Genomic DNA, 19224 nt, shown 5'->3' on the forward strand with positions numbered 1-19224 from the left:
TGTCAGAAGGTTGAAAGGTAATGAGGCCTAAGGCTGTTTTTGCCTTTGATAAATTGAAGCCCTCTTTCAGCAGAAAGGTTAGTAAAGGCTATGTATCCTATCGTTTAATTCCTCTCATCCTGCTCCTAAATTGTTATTATCCTTTTGGAATTAGAGGAAAACCAACACTATGTCAGTGTACAAACTCATAGAAGACATCTGTTATGCTGTATCTCCTTTATTTGATCACTGGAGAGAGAAATCTAAAAAATCCTGATGTGCCAGGAAATTATATCACACCTTCACTTTTGACATGTTGTTTAAATGTCTTGTAATCCTAGGACAATCATGTTTCTCTTTTATGTTTACCTTTAGAAGAATTAAGAATTAAGAGAAGCGTGACACATTTTATGCAAAAAATTATCTTATGTGTACATAAATACAGCGTTGATCATAATCACTGAAGGAAGATAGCTATGAAACAGAGAACTACAACTTAATTGACATTATTAGTAAAAAAATAAAACCTTCACAGCACCTAACTGCAGGGGCAAACTATCTCTTTCAGCCAGTGGATATATTTTTTTTAAAAAAGATGAAAAGGTACTTTCATAAATCGGCAACCAAAACCAGTTGAAACATTCCAGAAGCCAAAGAGCATCCTTAAGTGTTCCCTTGTTTTGTCTTTTTTCCTGGGTAGATGAGGATTCTTACAGAATTTGTGGACTACAGCTATGCTACAGGGCCAAGGTGAGAAATAATTTTTAAATAATGAAGCTCGATTCTGGCCCTTCACAAGTACATAGCCTCTCATTTATTCATTAAAAGAGCAAAGAATATCAAATAAAACCCCATGAATTCAGGTTGTGCAAGAAGGGAAGAACTAACAAAGGGGTCTGCCTAGGATTCTACATAATTCGTCTCTGCGGAATACCATAAATTATATCATAGGTAGCCAATATATGAATGCAGAAATGTATTTTTGACAGTTCAAACATCCCCACAAAAGGGGTCAACTGAAGATTATCTGTCCATAACAACCAATAAGGGCACCTCCTGCTCCCATCACAAATGTGCACACATCCTGTTTCAGAGGGGTATAGAAAAGAGACAGGAATACAAGAGGGAGCATCTTATTTTGCCCAAGCAGATAGGATTCAAAGCATGTTTGTTATTAATGACAAGACTTTCTGGTCATTTCATCAGGAAATTAATAAAATAAAATGGTCTATATTAATTGTGAATGTTATTTTATGACAATGAAAAACACAAGAAGCATTTGACTGGTACGTGCAACTATAGTAATAGGGGGAAATGAAATCTGGAAAACCAGCCATTCATTCCTAATGTCTAAACAGCCAGGTTGGAACATATAAATTATTCAAAGCAATGCCTAATATGTATGACCAAACTCTCTAACAATGTGACAGCCGGTAGCACGCACTGGTTTTCCCTTTTCAGATTTTAGCCAAGAGAAAATCCTGTAACAATGCAATATGCCGATTGGGATAAATGATTTCATTGCCATTCTGCTTCCACGTCTCTCTAATGATTTTTCTTTCATATCCAGGGGACAGAATACTGATTAAGCTGGAATCTGTTTTATGCCAGGAGAATCCTTAATGTAGAGGCTGGTGAACTCTGTGGGCTGAATCAGGAATGCCAACTGCTTTTATTTCTATTCATGAATCTTTGGGCAGATTTGAGGAATAACCTCCTTATCAATTAAAGAGCCACTATCATGCAACCAGAGACCAGACCTAATTCCACCATTAACCCATCCAGAGTTGTGCATATTGGTAAGTGCCTTCATACTGGTTGTTATGGACAGTTAATTCTAAGAGAGAGGGGGAAAAAAACCACACTGTTCACTGTGTTCCCTTCTGGCCTTTACTAGAAGGCCAGAGCACAACAGCATCTCTCTCCCCACCCTGCCTTACGCAGCAGCGCTTGTAGGAGAAACCAGGAATGTCCTAAGTGCTAATGCCAAAGATGCTCAAAGCCATTACCTCTGATGTGAGCCTCCTGCACTGCCAGACCTCTATACTATTGACTGTTCCTTGCATTAGCCAAGTCCCAGCAGCACACAATGGCTCTTTAAATACAATTAGTGCTGTTGCTAATGGAAGGCAGTAAAGTTAAGACCCTTGGCCCAAGGCGGAGGAAGATACAGCTGCCACACTACTGCCTCCAGGGTAATCACTGGCTCAGGTCAAGAGAGGTGGCGGCAAGGGAAGTCTTTCCCTGCATTTGCTGCTGCAGAAACCCTTGGCTACTTTTTTTCTTTCTCCTCCTTGCAGCTCTCCGGATTGAAAAGACACTTGCTCATTGGTCTGGCTGTTACCTTGGATTATATTACAACAAACCCCATCTATAGCCATTTTATTTTTTTATTAATTCAGTTAGCCATGATAAAACAGAAATGCGAAGAGAACTTTTAAAAAACCGGGAAGGGAAAGATAGAAATACCAACTGAACTTGACTCTGGAGACCGTACAGTGTCCCAGCTTTCAGCTGTATGCCATTCAGCTCGCCATCTGAAAGGATACAGTGCGCCTGCAACAACACGGAGGCAGAAAACAAGGGATGGCTGGCTTTCTCGATTTTCTTTAGGCGGCATCCTTTCTCTCCAAAGGCAGTAATTGGCTCTGACTAATTACTGTGGTATTGGAAGGGAAAATAGCTGAGGAGGCCAGTGAAAAAAGAAAGATATCCCTATGCCTTGCCAGGTCTTCAGCCTATTGGCCTGGATGAAAATGTCCAGTCAGTCTCCCCTCGGCAGTATAGCTACCATGCCACCTGCAGGAGGGCTAGGGGAACCAGTGTGATGGCTTGAGTATTCCTGGCTAATCAGAGCCAGAGGCAGATTCTGCTGAACTAGGTGGCGTGCTGGCTATCTCCTCCTCCTCAGAGTCCTGGAAGAGAACGAGCGCGGTTAGGAATATGGAAGACAAATAGGATTAGATACATGTTTTACAGGTTCTAAATTAAAAGAATCCTATCCAAAAAGAAAAGCTAGCATTCCCTCCCCTCATCCTATTTTAATGCTCTTGCATTGGGGTTGGCAAATGGTGACAGATGCTGACCACTGGGAAGATGATGTTTGGACAATCATCTCATCCAGTCTGATGGTGTGCAGGCAAGTGAAGTAGTGATGTATTCCACATGTGCTTTCAGCCCAGGGGAATCCAGGCACAGGGCCACTCCACACACCAAATTGCAAGAGCGTAGCTTTAAAGAGTAAAATGTTCTGAAGTCGATAAAACCCAAGTAAACAGATATTCACGGCTAAATGCAAACCTAATATATTGTCTCAGATCAACAAAGCAATTGGGATTAATTCTGAGTGTCACAATTTACAATTTTTAGAGGGATGTTTACGTAGGTTTTTCTGAAGCAAGCCCAAGCATTAAAAAAGAATCTGGATAAAATTGAGCAGTGCCCTTTTCTGTTTTTTTTTTTTTAAAGTTTACAGTCAACATCAAGCATTAGCATTAGCAATAGCAATATCACTTAGACTAATATACTGCTTCACAGTGCTTTACAGCCCTCTCTTAAGCTATTTACAGAGTCAGCCTATTGCCCCCCGACAATCTGGGTCCTCATTTTACTGACCTCGGAAGGATGGAAGGCTGTGTCAACCTTGAGCCTGGTGAGAACTGAATTGCTGGCAGTCAGCAGAATTAGCCTGCAATATGGCATTCTAACCACTGTGCCACTATGGCTCAGCACCCACCTCCACTGTATTTTAAAACTCACCTCCTTCTTGTCTTCGCCTGAGGAACTTTCATCACTGGACACAAATTCCTTGCTCTTGAAGCTCTCACTTAACTGTTTAGGAGGAATCTTGCTAGCAGATTTTACAGGTGTCGCTACCTTCTTCTCTGTTTTGCCTTTTCCTGATTTTTCAGGCTTTTTCTTTTTGGCTTTTTCTCTGCACACATAAAAACACAGACAAGTTTCTGCAATAGCACAGTCCTTTTGGTTTAGGAGAGATGGGGTCGGGGGAACAACTCTCATATAACTGCTCACCTCTTGGAACTGTCCACTTTGCCCCCCTCACTGTAGTCCTTCATGGCCTTCTCATAATCCCTCTTGGCCTCTTCTGCTTTGCGCTCCCATTCCTACAAGCCAAACAGCCAGTTCTACACATCTTGTTTAAACTGCATAATCCCCATTCATACATACAGTAACTGTTAATGCATATAATATTCCTACTAACTCCTGAGTGTATCCTATCCGAATGTCATGGAAACAGAAAGTTACATTTCAAAATCCCAACTTCTTTAAATCAATAGTGTTTTCCCCTTAGGCTGATTTGCTACGGTTCTGAAGGTCAGTTTCAGACTCAAAAGCTGGTAAGAGATTTAGTACTCCCGTGGGAACGCCTAATGATCAGGAGAGGATTACTCTGCCCTAGAAAGTAAAGATATGCAAAATGTTCCAAAGCAAAAGATTCCAATCTTGGAACAGACTATAGTGTGATCTTACCAGAAATGGACTATCACGAATTAAACACTCAAATGTATCTGGGGAGATAGGCACAGCGCATCAGGGAGTTGAAGCATTTTGATCTTGAAATGGTTGTTTACCTCTAGTGAATAGCAGAAGAGCGCAAAAGTTTAGCAGCTCTGTTAAATCCAGCACAGACTCTCACTGGGTTCAGGAAACCCCTAAATCCTCAGCAATACCAATACAGATCATTCATTTATTTGGTTTAAATCATGCTTAATATTCAGGAGTTCAGGAAAGTGGACACAGTACTTCCCCTCTCCAATTTCTCCCCAAATCAGCTTAAGAGTTGACATAGTTTGGAATGAGAGGGCAACTGGCCTAAAGTCATCCAATGAGCTTCTGGTCAGAAAGTAAGACTGGGTCTCCCCACCCTAGCCTAAGAGTTTAAGTATATAAACTCCCCAGATTTGTAGGCAGAAGTCTTTGCCTCTCAGGCTGGTTGCTAATGGGGATTGAGTTTAGTGTGCTCTGTATGCAAGGCATATTCTCTTCCGTTGTGTTTAAAGTCCCCATCAACCATACAATTTCAGAAGTACCTATCGTGCCTCATAACTCCGTTGAGACTTTGGTTCTATTTTTAAAAACTCAAGCATTCAATTGAAGGAATTATGTATCTTTGATCTTAAGTGGCACACAAAAGTCCATATGAAATTTAGTATTCCGGTGGGAATGCCAAATGATAAGAACAGGATTACTGTGCGCTAGAAAGTTAGTATTTTGGGATTTATTATAACACATTTTTTCAGAAAGAAAAAAAATCCCCCCCCCCCTCATTGTCATCACCCCAAAAAATGGGATTCCGGTCAGCACCATCTCTTGACTCACCTCTTTCTTCTCTTTTGACATTCCTTTCCACAGTTCCCCAGCTTTCTTAGACACGTCAGTGACGCTCATGCCAGGACTGTCTGATCTGATCTTGTCACGATTAGCATTGAGCCAGAGCATATATGCAGATAAAGGCCTCTTTGGGGCATTGGGGTCTTTCCCTTTCTTACCCTAGGAGGGGGTGCAAGAGAAGAGAATTGGAAGAAAAGCACAAATACGTAAGAAAGAGACGCCTTTTCCCCACTCTATCCTACAGATATAGTATTGCATGTTTCTCTTCTGAACTGTTGTGACTTTTTAGGCCTTTACTTTCAAATAAATGGGATAGCCAACTTGTTCCCGATTGTACTCCAGCAGCCCTCTGCTATGTGTTTGGTTCATGGTCAAGACTCTCGCTGAGCTCTTTCCACCCCTGAATGGAGACAGCCTTCCTACAACCATGGGAGGGCAAACTTTACTGAGACCCTTTACTGAATGTGCTGGGAATTTTCAGTATCTGTCATGAATGGTCTCAAGAGGGGCTCCATTGGCAAACTGATTGTCAGTGAAAGTGGTCAATCACAAAACGTGCACTTAGAAATATCACTTATAAATCAATATAAACAATTTTTATAAATAACATTTGTAAGGAGCCCCAAACCATTTTTAGCAATTTAATTCATGCTCTAGGGAACAGGTGTCAAACTCAATAACGTCACGGGCCGGATGGTGACGTATCGCGATGTTTTTTGCCTTTGTGGAGCCGGGGTGGGCGTGGCCTGTGCGTGATGTATCCGGCCCATGGGCCGCTAGTTTGACAGGCCTGATCTAGGGGATCAGAGGCAGTTGCACTAGGTGACCTCGATGGTTACTTCTAATTCTGTAATCCTGAAGTTTCTCGGTACATAGAATCCACTTCTTTAGGCCTTCTAAAACTTTGATTATGATACTGAAGCCTCACGAGAATCTATTTCAAAGGTTAATCTCCTCATAAAAAAAGGTAAGGCTTATACTCAATTCATTTTTTACATTGTAATTCAGATATAGTTTGCGAAACCGATTTTGATTTGAGTGTTTTCCTTCATTTAGTTAGTCTTGCTGATAGTGTCTGGAGACAGAGGGGTGTTGCTCAATTAAGTCATATGTGAAGGTTCTCTAACCACCAAACCCTCCAAATTAAGGCAAAGGTCAGCTACTCTGAACAAGACTGAGTCTCCAGTGATCTCTGAGCAACAGAAGAGTGTACTCAGCAGGATACAAGGTTGCTTCTAATTATACTGAATGCAATCATTATCTTGTCGGGCAGACACCGTTAAACATGTTAAGTTGAGCTCAGTTTTCACCTCAGACTGTTTCTTGCGGGGCTTCCGTTCTTTAACAATTTTGGCTTTTTTGACAGGTTTTTTCTTCTCATCACTATCCCCTTCATTACTAGACGAACTAGCAGAGGCATTGCTATCAAACCTGTCTCAAGAAAAAGTCAAGAGGGGTGGGTCAAAATTGATCAGCAAAATAAAGGTGCATGTATGCAGTTTCTATTCACAAGTTTGAATAATTTCCTTACCCTAATAAAAAGATCTAATCTACAATTCCTGACACTTCACACCACAGAATCATGTCAAAAACAAATCTTACAAAAAATTCTTCAAGAGATTAGGTACTAGAAGTTTTTTTTTAAGAGTTTACATTTCTACAAATTATTGCTTACACATATACATAGTAGCAAAGGGCACAAAGCCATTACAGATTTTTTAAATAAAACACAAATAGGTTTCATTATATGAAAAATCATCAGGAAAAATGATTTTTTGACTTAATCTTCTATTTCTGCAAGTATTTTTTTCTTTTCAAAAACCCATGAAAAAAGCTTCCAAAATAAGCAAGCAAAACCACTCATAAATATTCCATTCTAGACAGATTGTTTTTCCTGACATCATTTCCTCCAATAAATTATCCAGCAGCTTCAAGGAAAGTATGCAGATTTCTGATGCTCATGATTTTCCTGAAGATGTAACTTTTACTATAACATATGACTCTGTTGTAAATGCAATTTATCTTCCAGAAGAGATTACTCTTCACTGTTGCTTTACTGTAAAGTTAATTTACAATTACACTGTTAGTTGCCCTAAAATTGCAGTTCTGAAAGTTGGCTAAGGAAATTTATTAAATAAACTCCAGTTTTACCTTATTCCTACAATCCTTACAAATTATGGTATTTCTACAGTCAAACTCAACTGTTCTCATTTTTCACTATATTTCTGTAGTCTTTCTTAGAACAGATATTTAATATTTTTCTCTTGGAAATATTTTAATCTTGAGATTTTCCTGTTTCTGCATTCTTAGGTTATCTCAATCATTTTCTAAGACATGAGCAGGCAATTTAGACTTGCAAATACTTTGAACTACAACTTTCCAAAGGCCCAGACTTCAGAATTAACATTCGGAGGTTATAAAGATAATATTTGCAGGGCAACAGGTTGCATATTTTGGTTCTAACATGGTCATAGTGACCTCATGTTCATTGTAAGGAAAAGCAGCACCAGCCCTTCTAAAAATAGTTATTTTTTAAGATTTGTAGCCTGCCTATTATTCAATAACTCAAAATATGATATGAATCTAACGCCACTGATACTACTATTAAACAATGCTAACAACTACCACAATTTCATTAATACACCATAGACATTAAACAAGAGAATCTAACTAAATAGTTATCTTTTTTTAAACTTACTCTTCTGCCACATCTTCCTCCTCCTCTACCGGATTGAATGACTCATCTGGAAAGAAAAAGGAACAGGAAATGCACGGCGTTTCCACTCCCAACTGCAAGTGAAAGCAATTTGGAGAAATCAGGCCAGCCACTGAAAGAAAGCTCACCTGTCTCCTCTCCGGAGTCTTCACTGCTGTCATTCGCATGTTCTTCACGAATCTTGCCTTCCTCTTTCATCCGCTCCAAGTAGGCATCATGGGAGTCTTCATCAGAACCGTCATATTCGTCGTAGGTCACGTTCTTCATGCCCTGGTAACACACACAATGGGTTCCATGGATACGAGCGCAAGGGTTTCACTTGCCGCAAGCAGATAAAAATTCTTCAATCGTATTGACACCTAAAGCATGCAGAGATTCTACACCTGTAGTCCCCCCCCACCATGCTCCTAGGCACACAAACTGCAGAGAGAAAGTTTCTGGTACCACAAATTTCGCAGATGCCTCAACAACCAATTACATGCTGCTTCCCAGAATCTGCTAAAACACCCTCTCCCTCCCCAGGGAAAGGGAGGAATCATGCTGGTGACTTTTAACAACTGATTAGATAGAAGCCACTCCTGGAGCAAAGCAGGCTACTGCCCCATCCTTGTGGTTCATGCAAGGTTGTTATACTATGGTGATTAGAAATGTTCACCACAGCCATGCAGAGGAGACCTGAACCAAGAGGAGGAAGAGGAGGGGATAATCGCACAGACCTTTTTCTTCTACAAGGAGAGAACAGAAATTGAGAAGGAAGAAAGCTCTGGAGAGAAAGAGAAACCCCCATCCCACCCCAAGCAGATCAGGAACAGGACTAGATAGCAATTGCCTTTCCTTGCTCTCTCTAGCCCACCCCCTGAAACAAGTACCTCCTTAAGTCCCCGATTCTTGATGTTCAATTTCTTGGCATTCACAAAGTCAAAGAGTTTTCCATATTCTTCTCTGTGGGGAATAGAAATCACAGGTATGTCTGTAGGATTTAGCATAGGACCAATATTCACCTGCCTAGGGCAGAAACCGATCAAACAGGGGCAGTACTATTTTTTGTTGCTAAGGCAGGGAACTGAGGGCAGGGAGAGAAGGGTGGCGGTAGTAATGGTGGAGGGAGAGGAAAAGGATCAAGAAAGATGACGATCAAATGAAAAACAAAACATTTGAAATCATGGGTCACAGTAGCAGACAAGCAATACAAACAGAATTTTTGAATCACAAAGGTTCTGCTAGTATCCTCTGAAATGGGAGACAGCCTATACATTACAAAGCAGCAACTGAGATGGGGGGGCATCCCTCAACAGCTCTGGCTGGATTGGCATTCGCTTACCTCTCTATGCTGCTGAAAGTATACTGTGTCCCTTGCTTGGTTTCTATCTCAAAGTCAAAGGAACGTGTTGTTGTGGTCCCACGAGCAAAGTTGACAAAAGCAATCTCGTCAAAGCGGATGTGAACAGGTGGCTTGTGCACATAGATGAAGCCACGTTCCAAAGGATATAAGAGGCCCGAACTAGCCTTGTAGGAACACGTGATGCACTGGGCTCCAGAATGTCTAGCAAAGGAAAAGAAACATCAATATAAACGTTGTTGAGCCAGATGAAGGCATTTATTAAAAAATACCGAGACAGATTATCAAACTTGGGAGCCCAAGCATCCTTAGTTTATCACCATTTGGCTTAACCTTAGCAATTAAAGAGGAAAAAGTACACAATAGAGGTAGTCTATGTAGCTCATGTAATGACCGCTCAAAGTTACGCCAGCACTGAAAAAAGTGACTTATGACCATTTTTTACACGATGATTGCAACATCTCCTTGGACACATGATAAAAATTCAGATGTTTGGCAACCAAGTCAGATTTATGATGATTGCAGTATCCCAGGGTCACGTGATCCCCGTTTGTGATCTTCTGACAAGCAAAGTCAACAGGGAAACCAGTTAGTAACAACTGTGTTACTAACTTAACAACTGGCAGTGATTCATTTGACAACTGTGTCAAGAAAGGTGGTAAAATGGGGCAAAATTCACTTTGCTTAGCAACTGAAAGTTTGTGCTCAATCGTAAGTCAAGGACTACCTATCGACAATCAATAACCTGTAGTCATTACTGTTATTCATTATACCTATCACTCAGATCTTAATGCCTTCTTTGTCACTCCCCTTCGGAACACTGAAAGCTGGTTACTCAACAGTTCATTTGTTCCTACAATCTGCATTCCTTACCCCTGAAAGTTGCCTGGTACAGTTATCTTGCGGTTCACGAGGGCTTTCATGACACGACTGACCATCTCATACAGAGACCCAGACATGTTTTTGGTGAGCCGTCCTTCAAAGCGCTTCTCAACTTCATCCCTTTAAGTAGAGAAAATGCCAGTCAAGACAGAGACAGACTTCCCATGCAATATTAGAACATTGAGCTATCAGCTGAGCCTCGGAGTTGAGACCAGTAACAGAGAATAGATGCAGACATGCCCCATTCTAAAACAGCTGACTATGTTGCTACCACATAAACGATGTTTTATATATATATAGCCCGTTTTCACAATTATCTTACATATGTGTACATCCCTTATGAACAAATGCAAGACCAAATACACAGACTGTCAGGTTGCTTAAACAATCTGTGAATCCAGCCATCGCGACCTACTTAACAACCAAGGCCAAAGCAACCATGGCTTCCTGAGGGGTATGAATCTTGATCATATAAGAGTACTTACTCATTCATGTTGAGGGTCAAGGAGATATCCTCATCCTTTGAGAACAGTAGAATAAGGAAGTGATAGCGAGTTTGGCCTTGCTTTATAGGAGGGTCTAAGCTGATCTGGAACAAACAGAGACAGCCGTAAGTATATATATGTATGCGTGTGTGTGTGTGTATGTATATATAATGAATGCCAGACCAAAAAAGCCATTTAGCTATGGGCCAAGTGCATTAAACATGCAGTAGGGACAGTCTCCCAGCATGATAAGAGAATAAAGAGAAACTGAGGAAAAAGCTGCCTCTCTTTCCACTCCCACTATTGCCCCAAAATATAAAAGAAATGCAAGGGCCATCAGACAAATATTATACTAAAAATAGGTAAGTTCCCTTTATTTCCATAATAACCAAGAAGATGGACATCCACCTGGAATAATTAGAAATTGTGAAATCTAGGAGAAAGAGGCTATTTCTGGATTCTTCCTTTCACCAAAAAAGGGATATAAAGGACAAATAATTTTACTTTTGGATTTAAATTAGATATATGTAGTTTAAGCAGCTAGTTTCGCTCACAAAATATCAAATATTTTTTTTGAATGAAACCTATTCCGAGAAGCAATCACAGCAATTACTTCTCACAAGAAGTATTTTGACAATGATTTCAAAATTCCTCACCACAAAAAACATTTGGCGCTGATCTTTATGGGGAAGCAAAAAAAGCCGCAGAACAGTGGTATATGGGATCTTGTAATCAAATGTTTTGCCATGGAGGTGCAGGAAGGTAGGATAGATACGGATATCATAGCGCCCACGAGGAGTCAAGCACTGCAGCTCTCGGAAGATACAGATAGCATCTCCAGTAGCCTGGATGACATCTGCCTTTGATAACACATTCTGGGCAAATGCCTGCAACAGCAAGGAGAGTTTTTCAGTTTCATTGTTCACGTGTTGTTCGTTGACAATAAGCGTTTGATTGATTGATTCATGAAAAAAATGTTTCTTCCTCCACTCTGCCACCTCCCATTCATGTTCAACCTACCTCCACGGGGTCTACACCATCCTCCTGAGTGGGTGGCACATAGAAGCGGACCTCCATGAGGGACACCTCAGCATCGTCATTCTGATGGAACTCCAGGGTCACCTCATTCTTGCCAGTGGTGCACTGGGACACGTTACTGAGTGGGATTTCAAAAACTGGTTGCTCCCCAATATCAAAAGAGAGAAGTTGCCCTTGCAAAAAGAAAAAAGAAAAAAGTTTTTACCCCCAACCAAAGTACATCACTTTATTTCCCACATCCTGCTAAGCCCATAATGCGCTTAAGACATCGGCTTTGGTTTTAACTGCTTAACTGCAAAATGCTTGGGGATGTGCATACTGAGGTTTATATAGAAGGGATGGGCAATTTTTCGACTGTTGGGAACCACATTTAATGTGGAAGAGCAAGGTTCCAACAAGCAGGAAAATGATACAAAATGGATTGGACATTATCTGAACTGAAATAGCCAGTATTCACCTACAGTTTTGTTGGAGGGAGAAATGGGGAATGGTATTTTTTCTTTTTAAAAGCGTATTTTACAGCATAATTTGTCTCAAAAACGTCTCAAGTAGTTAGCACCAAGGATTGTAAGCTTGGGGCAGCTGCTGCATCAAAAAAGACTGAAAATCAATTGTCCTGGTCTACAGGTTTTAGCATAATAAAGGATGAAAACTGAAGCCAATTGTTGTTTGTTTAACACTACTTAGTCCTATATGTAAGTTCAACTACTACCTCACAGCCATCAACCAATCCCTTCCCCAGAAAACTACAACAAACCCATCTATCATTTTCAATTAGCTATGTCTCCTTGAATTGTTTCCAACTACCAATTTCCATGGAGGTATAGTGTAAAACTCACCTCCAAATTTGACTGTCCCCCAGTTCCAGCCCTTTACACATAGATCTTTCTCAGCAAGATCTAAATGAAAGTGTGTTTTGAAGAAATCTGAAAGTTTGTCGAACTCCTAAGAATAAAAACAGTCAATGTACACACCAGCAAGCTAAAGACATGTACAACAGTAATTTGAATCTAGTGCCTTTGTTTACACTACAGAAATTTACATTATACCCCAGATATGAAATCATACTTACAGTATAAGCCCTAAACTATAATATTAAGAAACGTTATGTGGGTGTTGAGCCATTTAAAAAAATCTGTGTATTTTATCACTAGCACTTCCTACAACAAATGCAAAAAACCCAACAAAAACAAAACTACACTCTCTTTGAGTTAAAGTGGGCTATTGGCAACTTGCATAGATATAACTATGAAATTTCCCAGGCTTAATAGAAAAGTGATTTGCCATTCTTTCTTTCTTTCTGGGTTTTTTCAGAATCTCTAGGTTGTCTCCCACATCCAATTACAAAATAGGGCCAACTCTGTTTAGCTAGCTAGGTGCTGCCACCAGCTGAGGCAAGAATCTATAGTTAAATAGGAAACAAGAATTGCTGCTACAAATGCCATTCATATTAAAAACAGTATTATAAGATCCAAGGTTGAAAAACAACTGATGTAATCAGATTAGTTATCTAACTGCAAAATCTCTTGCTACAGTGAACACTCTAGTGCAGAGGCATCAAACTGGATTTCTTTAAAAGCCGGATCAGCATTATAGTTCTCGTCCACGGAACGGCAGGGGTGGGCAGGGAGCAGGGGGAGATGGCACAGATGCCTCCTTCAGCACTTTACTGGCCAAAATGAGGCATTTTGGGCAGTAAAGTGCTGCTGCAGGCCGTGGAGGTCAAAAATGGGCCGCACGTCCCCCGTTTTCCGGCCCATTTTTGCCAGCAGAGGCACTGCAGGCCGGTCCTTTGATATTCCCAGGCCAGCCCCACGGGCCGGATTTAATCTCCCCGCGGGCCGAATCTGGTTTGCAGGCATTGAGTTTGACAACCCTGTTCTAGTAGTTTTTAAAACAACTTATCTTCAGCTGCCTATCTGATTAAAGCTCTGCATTCTTCTCTAATGCATCTTGTTCAAAAACAAACCTGCATCAAAAGGGTCTTACCGTCTCTCTGAACCCATCATACTTGTAGACATGGCCACTTTTAGTAAGCAGCTTGAGGCCATGTCCCAATGCTACTCGCCTCCAGACACCCTCTGCCAATTCTGAGGCCTGGATGTTGTCAACTTTCCCAGTTTTGCTGTTCTTAAAAATCACACCTTGACGGTTCAGCCGCAGACGGCCATCATTCTAGTGCAGAACAGAAAATGTCAGTAAGAAAACAATAGTGAATGGCAATAGCTGAAGGCAAAGGATGGTACCTAACCTTTTTACACAAAGGAAAAACAGATTTCTATTTAAAGGAGGAATAGACTATTTTCTCATCTAAATTAAAAAATAAAACTTATCCCTAAGTAACTTCATTCTTTCAAGAGCCTCTAAGATCCTCTTTAAAATTTAGAATCATTGGCAGTAAGCATATACATCCATATAGATAAGCAATTGAAGGAATATGCACACATAATGCAAAAAACTAATTTTTCTGGAGAAGGAGATAATGCTGAGAAAGGTGAAGAGGGAAGAGGACAACCAGCAGCAAAGTGGATGGATTCGGTTACAATGATGATGAGTACACCACTGAAAGACCTGGACTCAATTAATTTAATACCACATAATTTATCAATCAATCAAGTTATAGAAATTTCTTCTAACATTATGCCCAAATAATGAAGACGCATCAGACTACATTTTTAATATACGGGTATTCCTTGACTTAGGACCACTTATTTAATGACCATTTGAAATTTCAAGACTGAAAAAAGAGACTTATGACTGTTTTTCACAAGACCATTGCAACATTCCCCATGGTCACATGATCAAAATTCAGATGCTTGGCAACTGGCTCATATTTATGATGGTTGCAGGGTCATGTGATCACCTTCTGCAACCTTCTGATAAGCAGTCAACGGGGAATCCAGATTCACTTAACAGCCATCTTACTAACTTAAAACTGCAGTGATTCACTTAACAACTATGGCAAGAAAGGTCATAAAATGGGACAAAATTCATTTACAATGATCTCACTTAGCAACAGAAATTTGGAGTTCAAATGTGGTCATAAAATTGAGACTACATATATGCTAGATCCCACCTAGATTGGCCATGAAGAATTCAATACCATCGATGTCAAGCCCGAAATTGATATATGTGTAACCATTTTAGTTAGGCTTAGTATATATTCTTTTTCTTACTTTCTCTGTGGCAGTCATGGGGGGGAAGGGTTTCAGACTTGCCACATTCCTAAGGGGGAGGAGTGGAGATAGAGAGTTGTTTTGGCTAGGTGATTCTTCTTCCCGTGGGAAAACGAGCTCTCCGTGCTTAGGCCCCTTGAGGTGGAGATTTATGACATCAAGCAACGTTGAATTACTTCTATTAGAGAATGTGCCTTTTGGGGGTTGTTTCTAACTTTTAATATTGTGGGGTAATTCCGGGTTGTGTCCGATCTGGAATTACCATGGACTTTGCCAATTTGATGCTTTCCTAAATAAAAGAAATTGTCTTGGAGGATGGACTTTGTTCTTTTTCAAAAAAAAAAAAAGGGATTTCATCACTTGGAAAACTGAGAATCGACACCTAGGCTACAGACAGTGGCTTTCTTGTCAGTTAGAATATGTAAATGTTTTTGCAGACCAAAATAAATGTTCTTCCAGACCTAATACAGTGTACCATTGTTCAAAAAAGGAACGTAGCAATAAAACATGACAATTGTTCCTATTTGGTATCCGGGGCACCTTCATTATGTCTATACTACTACTATTTTTTTCAAGATATTATACACATCAATAGTATGTTTATTCAATTAGAACTCTCCCCCATACATCATACAATTTAAAGTTGTAACTTTATAGGTAGCCTTCCTTTCACGTACATAAAAAATAACAGTTTTTAAACAAATGATTCAATGAAATGGAGAACATATATTATCAATGACAAGTGTCACAAATTTATTAGAATTAAAAATCAACATTAACATACTCAGGAAGAGAGAACTATTCCTAGAAATTAAGCTAATACCAAAACAGTAGCACTGAGATACAGAATACAGGCATTCCATAACTTATAACCACAACAGAGTCCAAAATGTCTGTTGCTAAGTGAGACATTTAAGTGAGTTTTGCTCCATTTTACAACCTTTCTTGTTACAGTTGTTAAGTGAATCACTGCAGTTATTAAGTTAGTAACATAGTTGGTAAGTGAAACTGGTTTCCTCATTGACGTTCCTTGTCAGAAGATTGCAAAAGATGATCATGTGACCCCGGAACACTGCAACCGTCATAAATATGAGTCAGGCTGCCAAGCACCTGGATTCCAATTATGCATCAGGATGCTGCAACAATCACAACCATGTTACTAACTTAAAACTGCAGTGATTCACTTAACAACTGTGTCAAGAAAGCTCATAAAATAGGTAAAAATTCCCAGTGTATGTGTGGAAAATGGTCATAAGACACTTTTTCAGTGCTGTTGTAGCTTAAAATGGTCTCTAAATGAACCGTTTTAAGTCTAGGACTACCTGTACTATAACAGAAATGATTCAGGATTTTTTAGAAATTTGGGCTATTTTTAAATTGAGATAAGCTAACTTAAATTGGTTTCCTGTGCATTTTTACAATGATAATATCCAGAAATGCCATTACTCTAGTCAGTTAGGCACTAGCAACATTAAACAATTAAAAAGATCTTAAGATAAATGTGATTACCATTAGCAATTTCAAGATAAATTTTAGTAATTAAGCTATTGTAGCATCATGGATTTCACAATGCCTAAATCAGAATTCTTGAGGTGAGGTCTGTTCTTACAGAAAATGGTATGTTATCTCCAAACCTAATCTTTATCCAGACATATAAATGTGTCTCGTTTAAACCAGTTTCCATGCCCCAACTCCAAATCATCCAGATCTACCTATTCAGAAATGTTTACTAAATCCACTCACCATAGATCCCTTTACTTCTTGGTATATTTCATTGAACTCCAATGTATCTGCCATGTTGACAGCTCCCTGCCCACTATGGCAGGGGCTGGTATGAGATCCCTAAAGTATCCTGTTTGGAAGGTGTTTTGCCAGGAATCCCACAGGACATCAAGCAGGAGTCTTAGTGACTGGCATATTCTACCACGAGAGAAGCAAAGGAAGCCCCAAGAAACCAAGAACACCGGATCTCTTCTTCCCCACCCCCCCGAAATCTGGAAAGTAGATAAAGACACACAAGTGTTTACTTCCAAAATAAAAACAAGTTTCCCTCTACCGTCGCAAACTGGGCACTCTCTTCCTGTGGAACAAGGGTCTTCAAACGTGACAGCTTTAAGACTTGTGGACTTCAACTCCCAGAATTCCTGAGCTAACATGACTGGAGGAGGAATTCTGGGAATTGAAGTCCACAAGTCTTAAAGCTGTCACGTTTGAAGACCCCTGGTGTAGAACCAGATCTTAATAACAATATCCCAATTTCAAAAAAATTAAAAAAAAGTCAACGTGGGATCTTTACTAAGTTGTCCCAGTGGGAGCCCAAATTGACCGGCCTTACCGCCCCTGGCCAGTTCAGAAGTGAGTCACTTTATTTGGAGCTACGTGCAGCCCTTTTGCCCCACTTGGGAATGCTAGTTCCCCTGCCACCCACCACCCACCCCGCCTCCCAACACAGTGGACAGGCGCCAGTAGGGAGAGCCGGATGTCAGAGGTCGCTGCTCTACGGAGCGCAGAGACGTAGATAACGAAGCCCGCCTCCACCACCACAACACCGGCCATCGGTTTCATGCCCACCCGTGTTACAGCCTCCGCGATTCCCGGCCCAAAGCCCCGCATCGCTCACCCTTCCCTCGCCCTGTTTCCCGCCCGCGCAACACGAGACCCAGGCAACCCCTTCTACTCGCCACCGGAAACCAACCTCACTTCCGCCTCCCGAAGCTAAAGACCGACCGTCGCTCCGGCGAGGCTTCGGGTGGGCGTTTTTTCCTGCGATGCTACGCTTCCGATCGAAAATGACGGCTCTTCTACGCCACGTTTCTCTATGAAAGCAGAACGATGCCACTCTAGCCCTTTACGTCTCTGTGGCCAAAGTTTTCGGAGCGCGGTCGGGTTTTGATTAAAAGCGCCCCAAACTGGAGTAGGATTTCAGGCGCGGGGGCGGGGGCGGAGCATTAAATCTTTGCTTTCCTACGATTTGAGGGGTTGGTAGTTGAGAGGCGTCGCGATTTTCTATAGGCACTGGGGAAAGGGTACTTTGCCTTTCTCCTCTCATTTTATGGCAAGGACCGCAGCCTCCCGTCCTTAGGCTCAAAACCATTCTTAAATGAAAGCATTTTCCTGCTTTCTCTGGCTCGGAAAGTTGGAAAGGTGATTTGCCTGAAGGCTGTGGGCTACTGAAACAAAATTTTGCCTAAAGAAAGTTAACAGGCAAATAAGTAATATTGCAAAAATGAATGTGTAAGGCATCCTGCTGTTCTTTGTCAGATCAAGCAACATTACACAAGTGTGTAGAAAAGAAATAAGAAATAGCTGAAGAAATTAAAAAGCTTAAGAAAATATAGCAGGGAATAGAACAGAAGAGTAGAATAGAACAGAACTTTATTGTCACTTTAAATGTATTGTACACTAATCAGCATACATTAAAATGAATTTTCGTTGCATTCAGCTCTCAAAGGATAACCATTATGCATATACCCACATACATATATGGCACAGAGAAACATCACAGTCTATTTAGAATGTATACATATACACGGCAGAAAAAGAATCCTAGGAGTTTACAAGATGGATGACATAGGGAACAAATCTGTTACAGAATCCAGAGGGGAGCAACAGAAATAGATCATGAAGTGGGTGTGTGAGGTCTCTAACAATGCTTCGAGCTCTAAGCACATAGCAGTATCCTGAATAACAGGAAGCAAGCTTCCTATAAACTTCTCAACTGTCCTTACCATTCTCTGTATGGACTTTCTATCTGAGGCACTGCTATATCAAAACAAACAGTGATCCAGTTTGTTAAAATGTTCTCAGTCATGCCTCTGTAAAAAGTGGCCAGGACAGTAGAAAGATGTGCTCTCCTCATCCAACACAAACGCTGGTTTGCATGCTTCACTAAAGATAACATATGAAGAGACCAAGTTAAGATTGTTAGTTATCTGCACCCCCAGATACTTAATACTGTTGACCACCCCCACAGCTGCAGCCTTGATGCAAAGTTGAGTATGATTATGCTGACTCTTTCTAAAATCAACAATGATCTCCTTTGCTTTAACATTGAAATCTGGGCTATTTTTATTGCACCACTCCACAAGAGCCTTTTCCTCTTCCTTATATGCATCTTCATTGCCATCTTGGATAAGACCCACCACTGCCATGCCATCCACATACTTCACAATATGATTCGTAGCAGATCTGGCACAGCAGTCATGGGTCATCAAGGTGAACAGTAGCAGACTCAATACAGACCCCTGTGGGGTACCA

General features: G+C 40.7%; 1 protein-coding gene across 2 annotated transcripts; it reads right to left on the minus strand.

Moving 5' to 3' along the window:
• Positions 1 to 201: 201 nt before the first annotated feature.
• On the minus strand, positions 202 to 17914 carry SSRP1 (structure specific recognition protein 1). 2 transcript variants are annotated; one of them, XM_087950493.1, is made up of 17 exons: positions 17663 to 17914; positions 16711 to 16961; positions 13781 to 13966; positions 12631 to 12736; positions 11774 to 11964; positions 11410 to 11640; positions 10754 to 10857; positions 10260 to 10388; positions 9369 to 9590; positions 8917 to 8989; positions 8176 to 8317; positions 8030 to 8075; positions 6642 to 6762; positions 5320 to 5490; positions 4012 to 4103; positions 3739 to 3913; positions 202 to 2894 (listed from the first exon to the last, which is right to left on the minus strand). In XM_087950493.1, the coding sequence occupies exons 2-17, from the start codon at positions 16762 to 16764 to the stop codon at positions 2826 to 2828; spliced, it is 2112 nt and encodes a 703-aa protein (XP_087806619.1). In that variant the 5' UTR covers positions 16765 to 16961; positions 17663 to 17914; the 3' UTR covers positions 202 to 2825. The 2 variants fall into 2 exon arrangements, with proteins under 2 accessions (XP_087806619.1, XP_026539592.1); XM_026683807.2 differs by having other exon boundaries at positions 17588 to 17668.
• Positions 17915 to 19224: the final 1310 nt, after the last annotated feature.

The sequence above is a fragment of the Notechis scutatus genome, chromosome 1, assembly GCF_049901735.1.
Source record: "Notechis scutatus isolate UNSWTSFEM ecotype Mainland chromosome 1, rNotScu1.2, whole genome shotgun sequence".
Lineage (NCBI taxonomy): Eukaryota > Metazoa > Chordata > Lepidosauria > Squamata > Elapidae > Notechis > Notechis scutatus.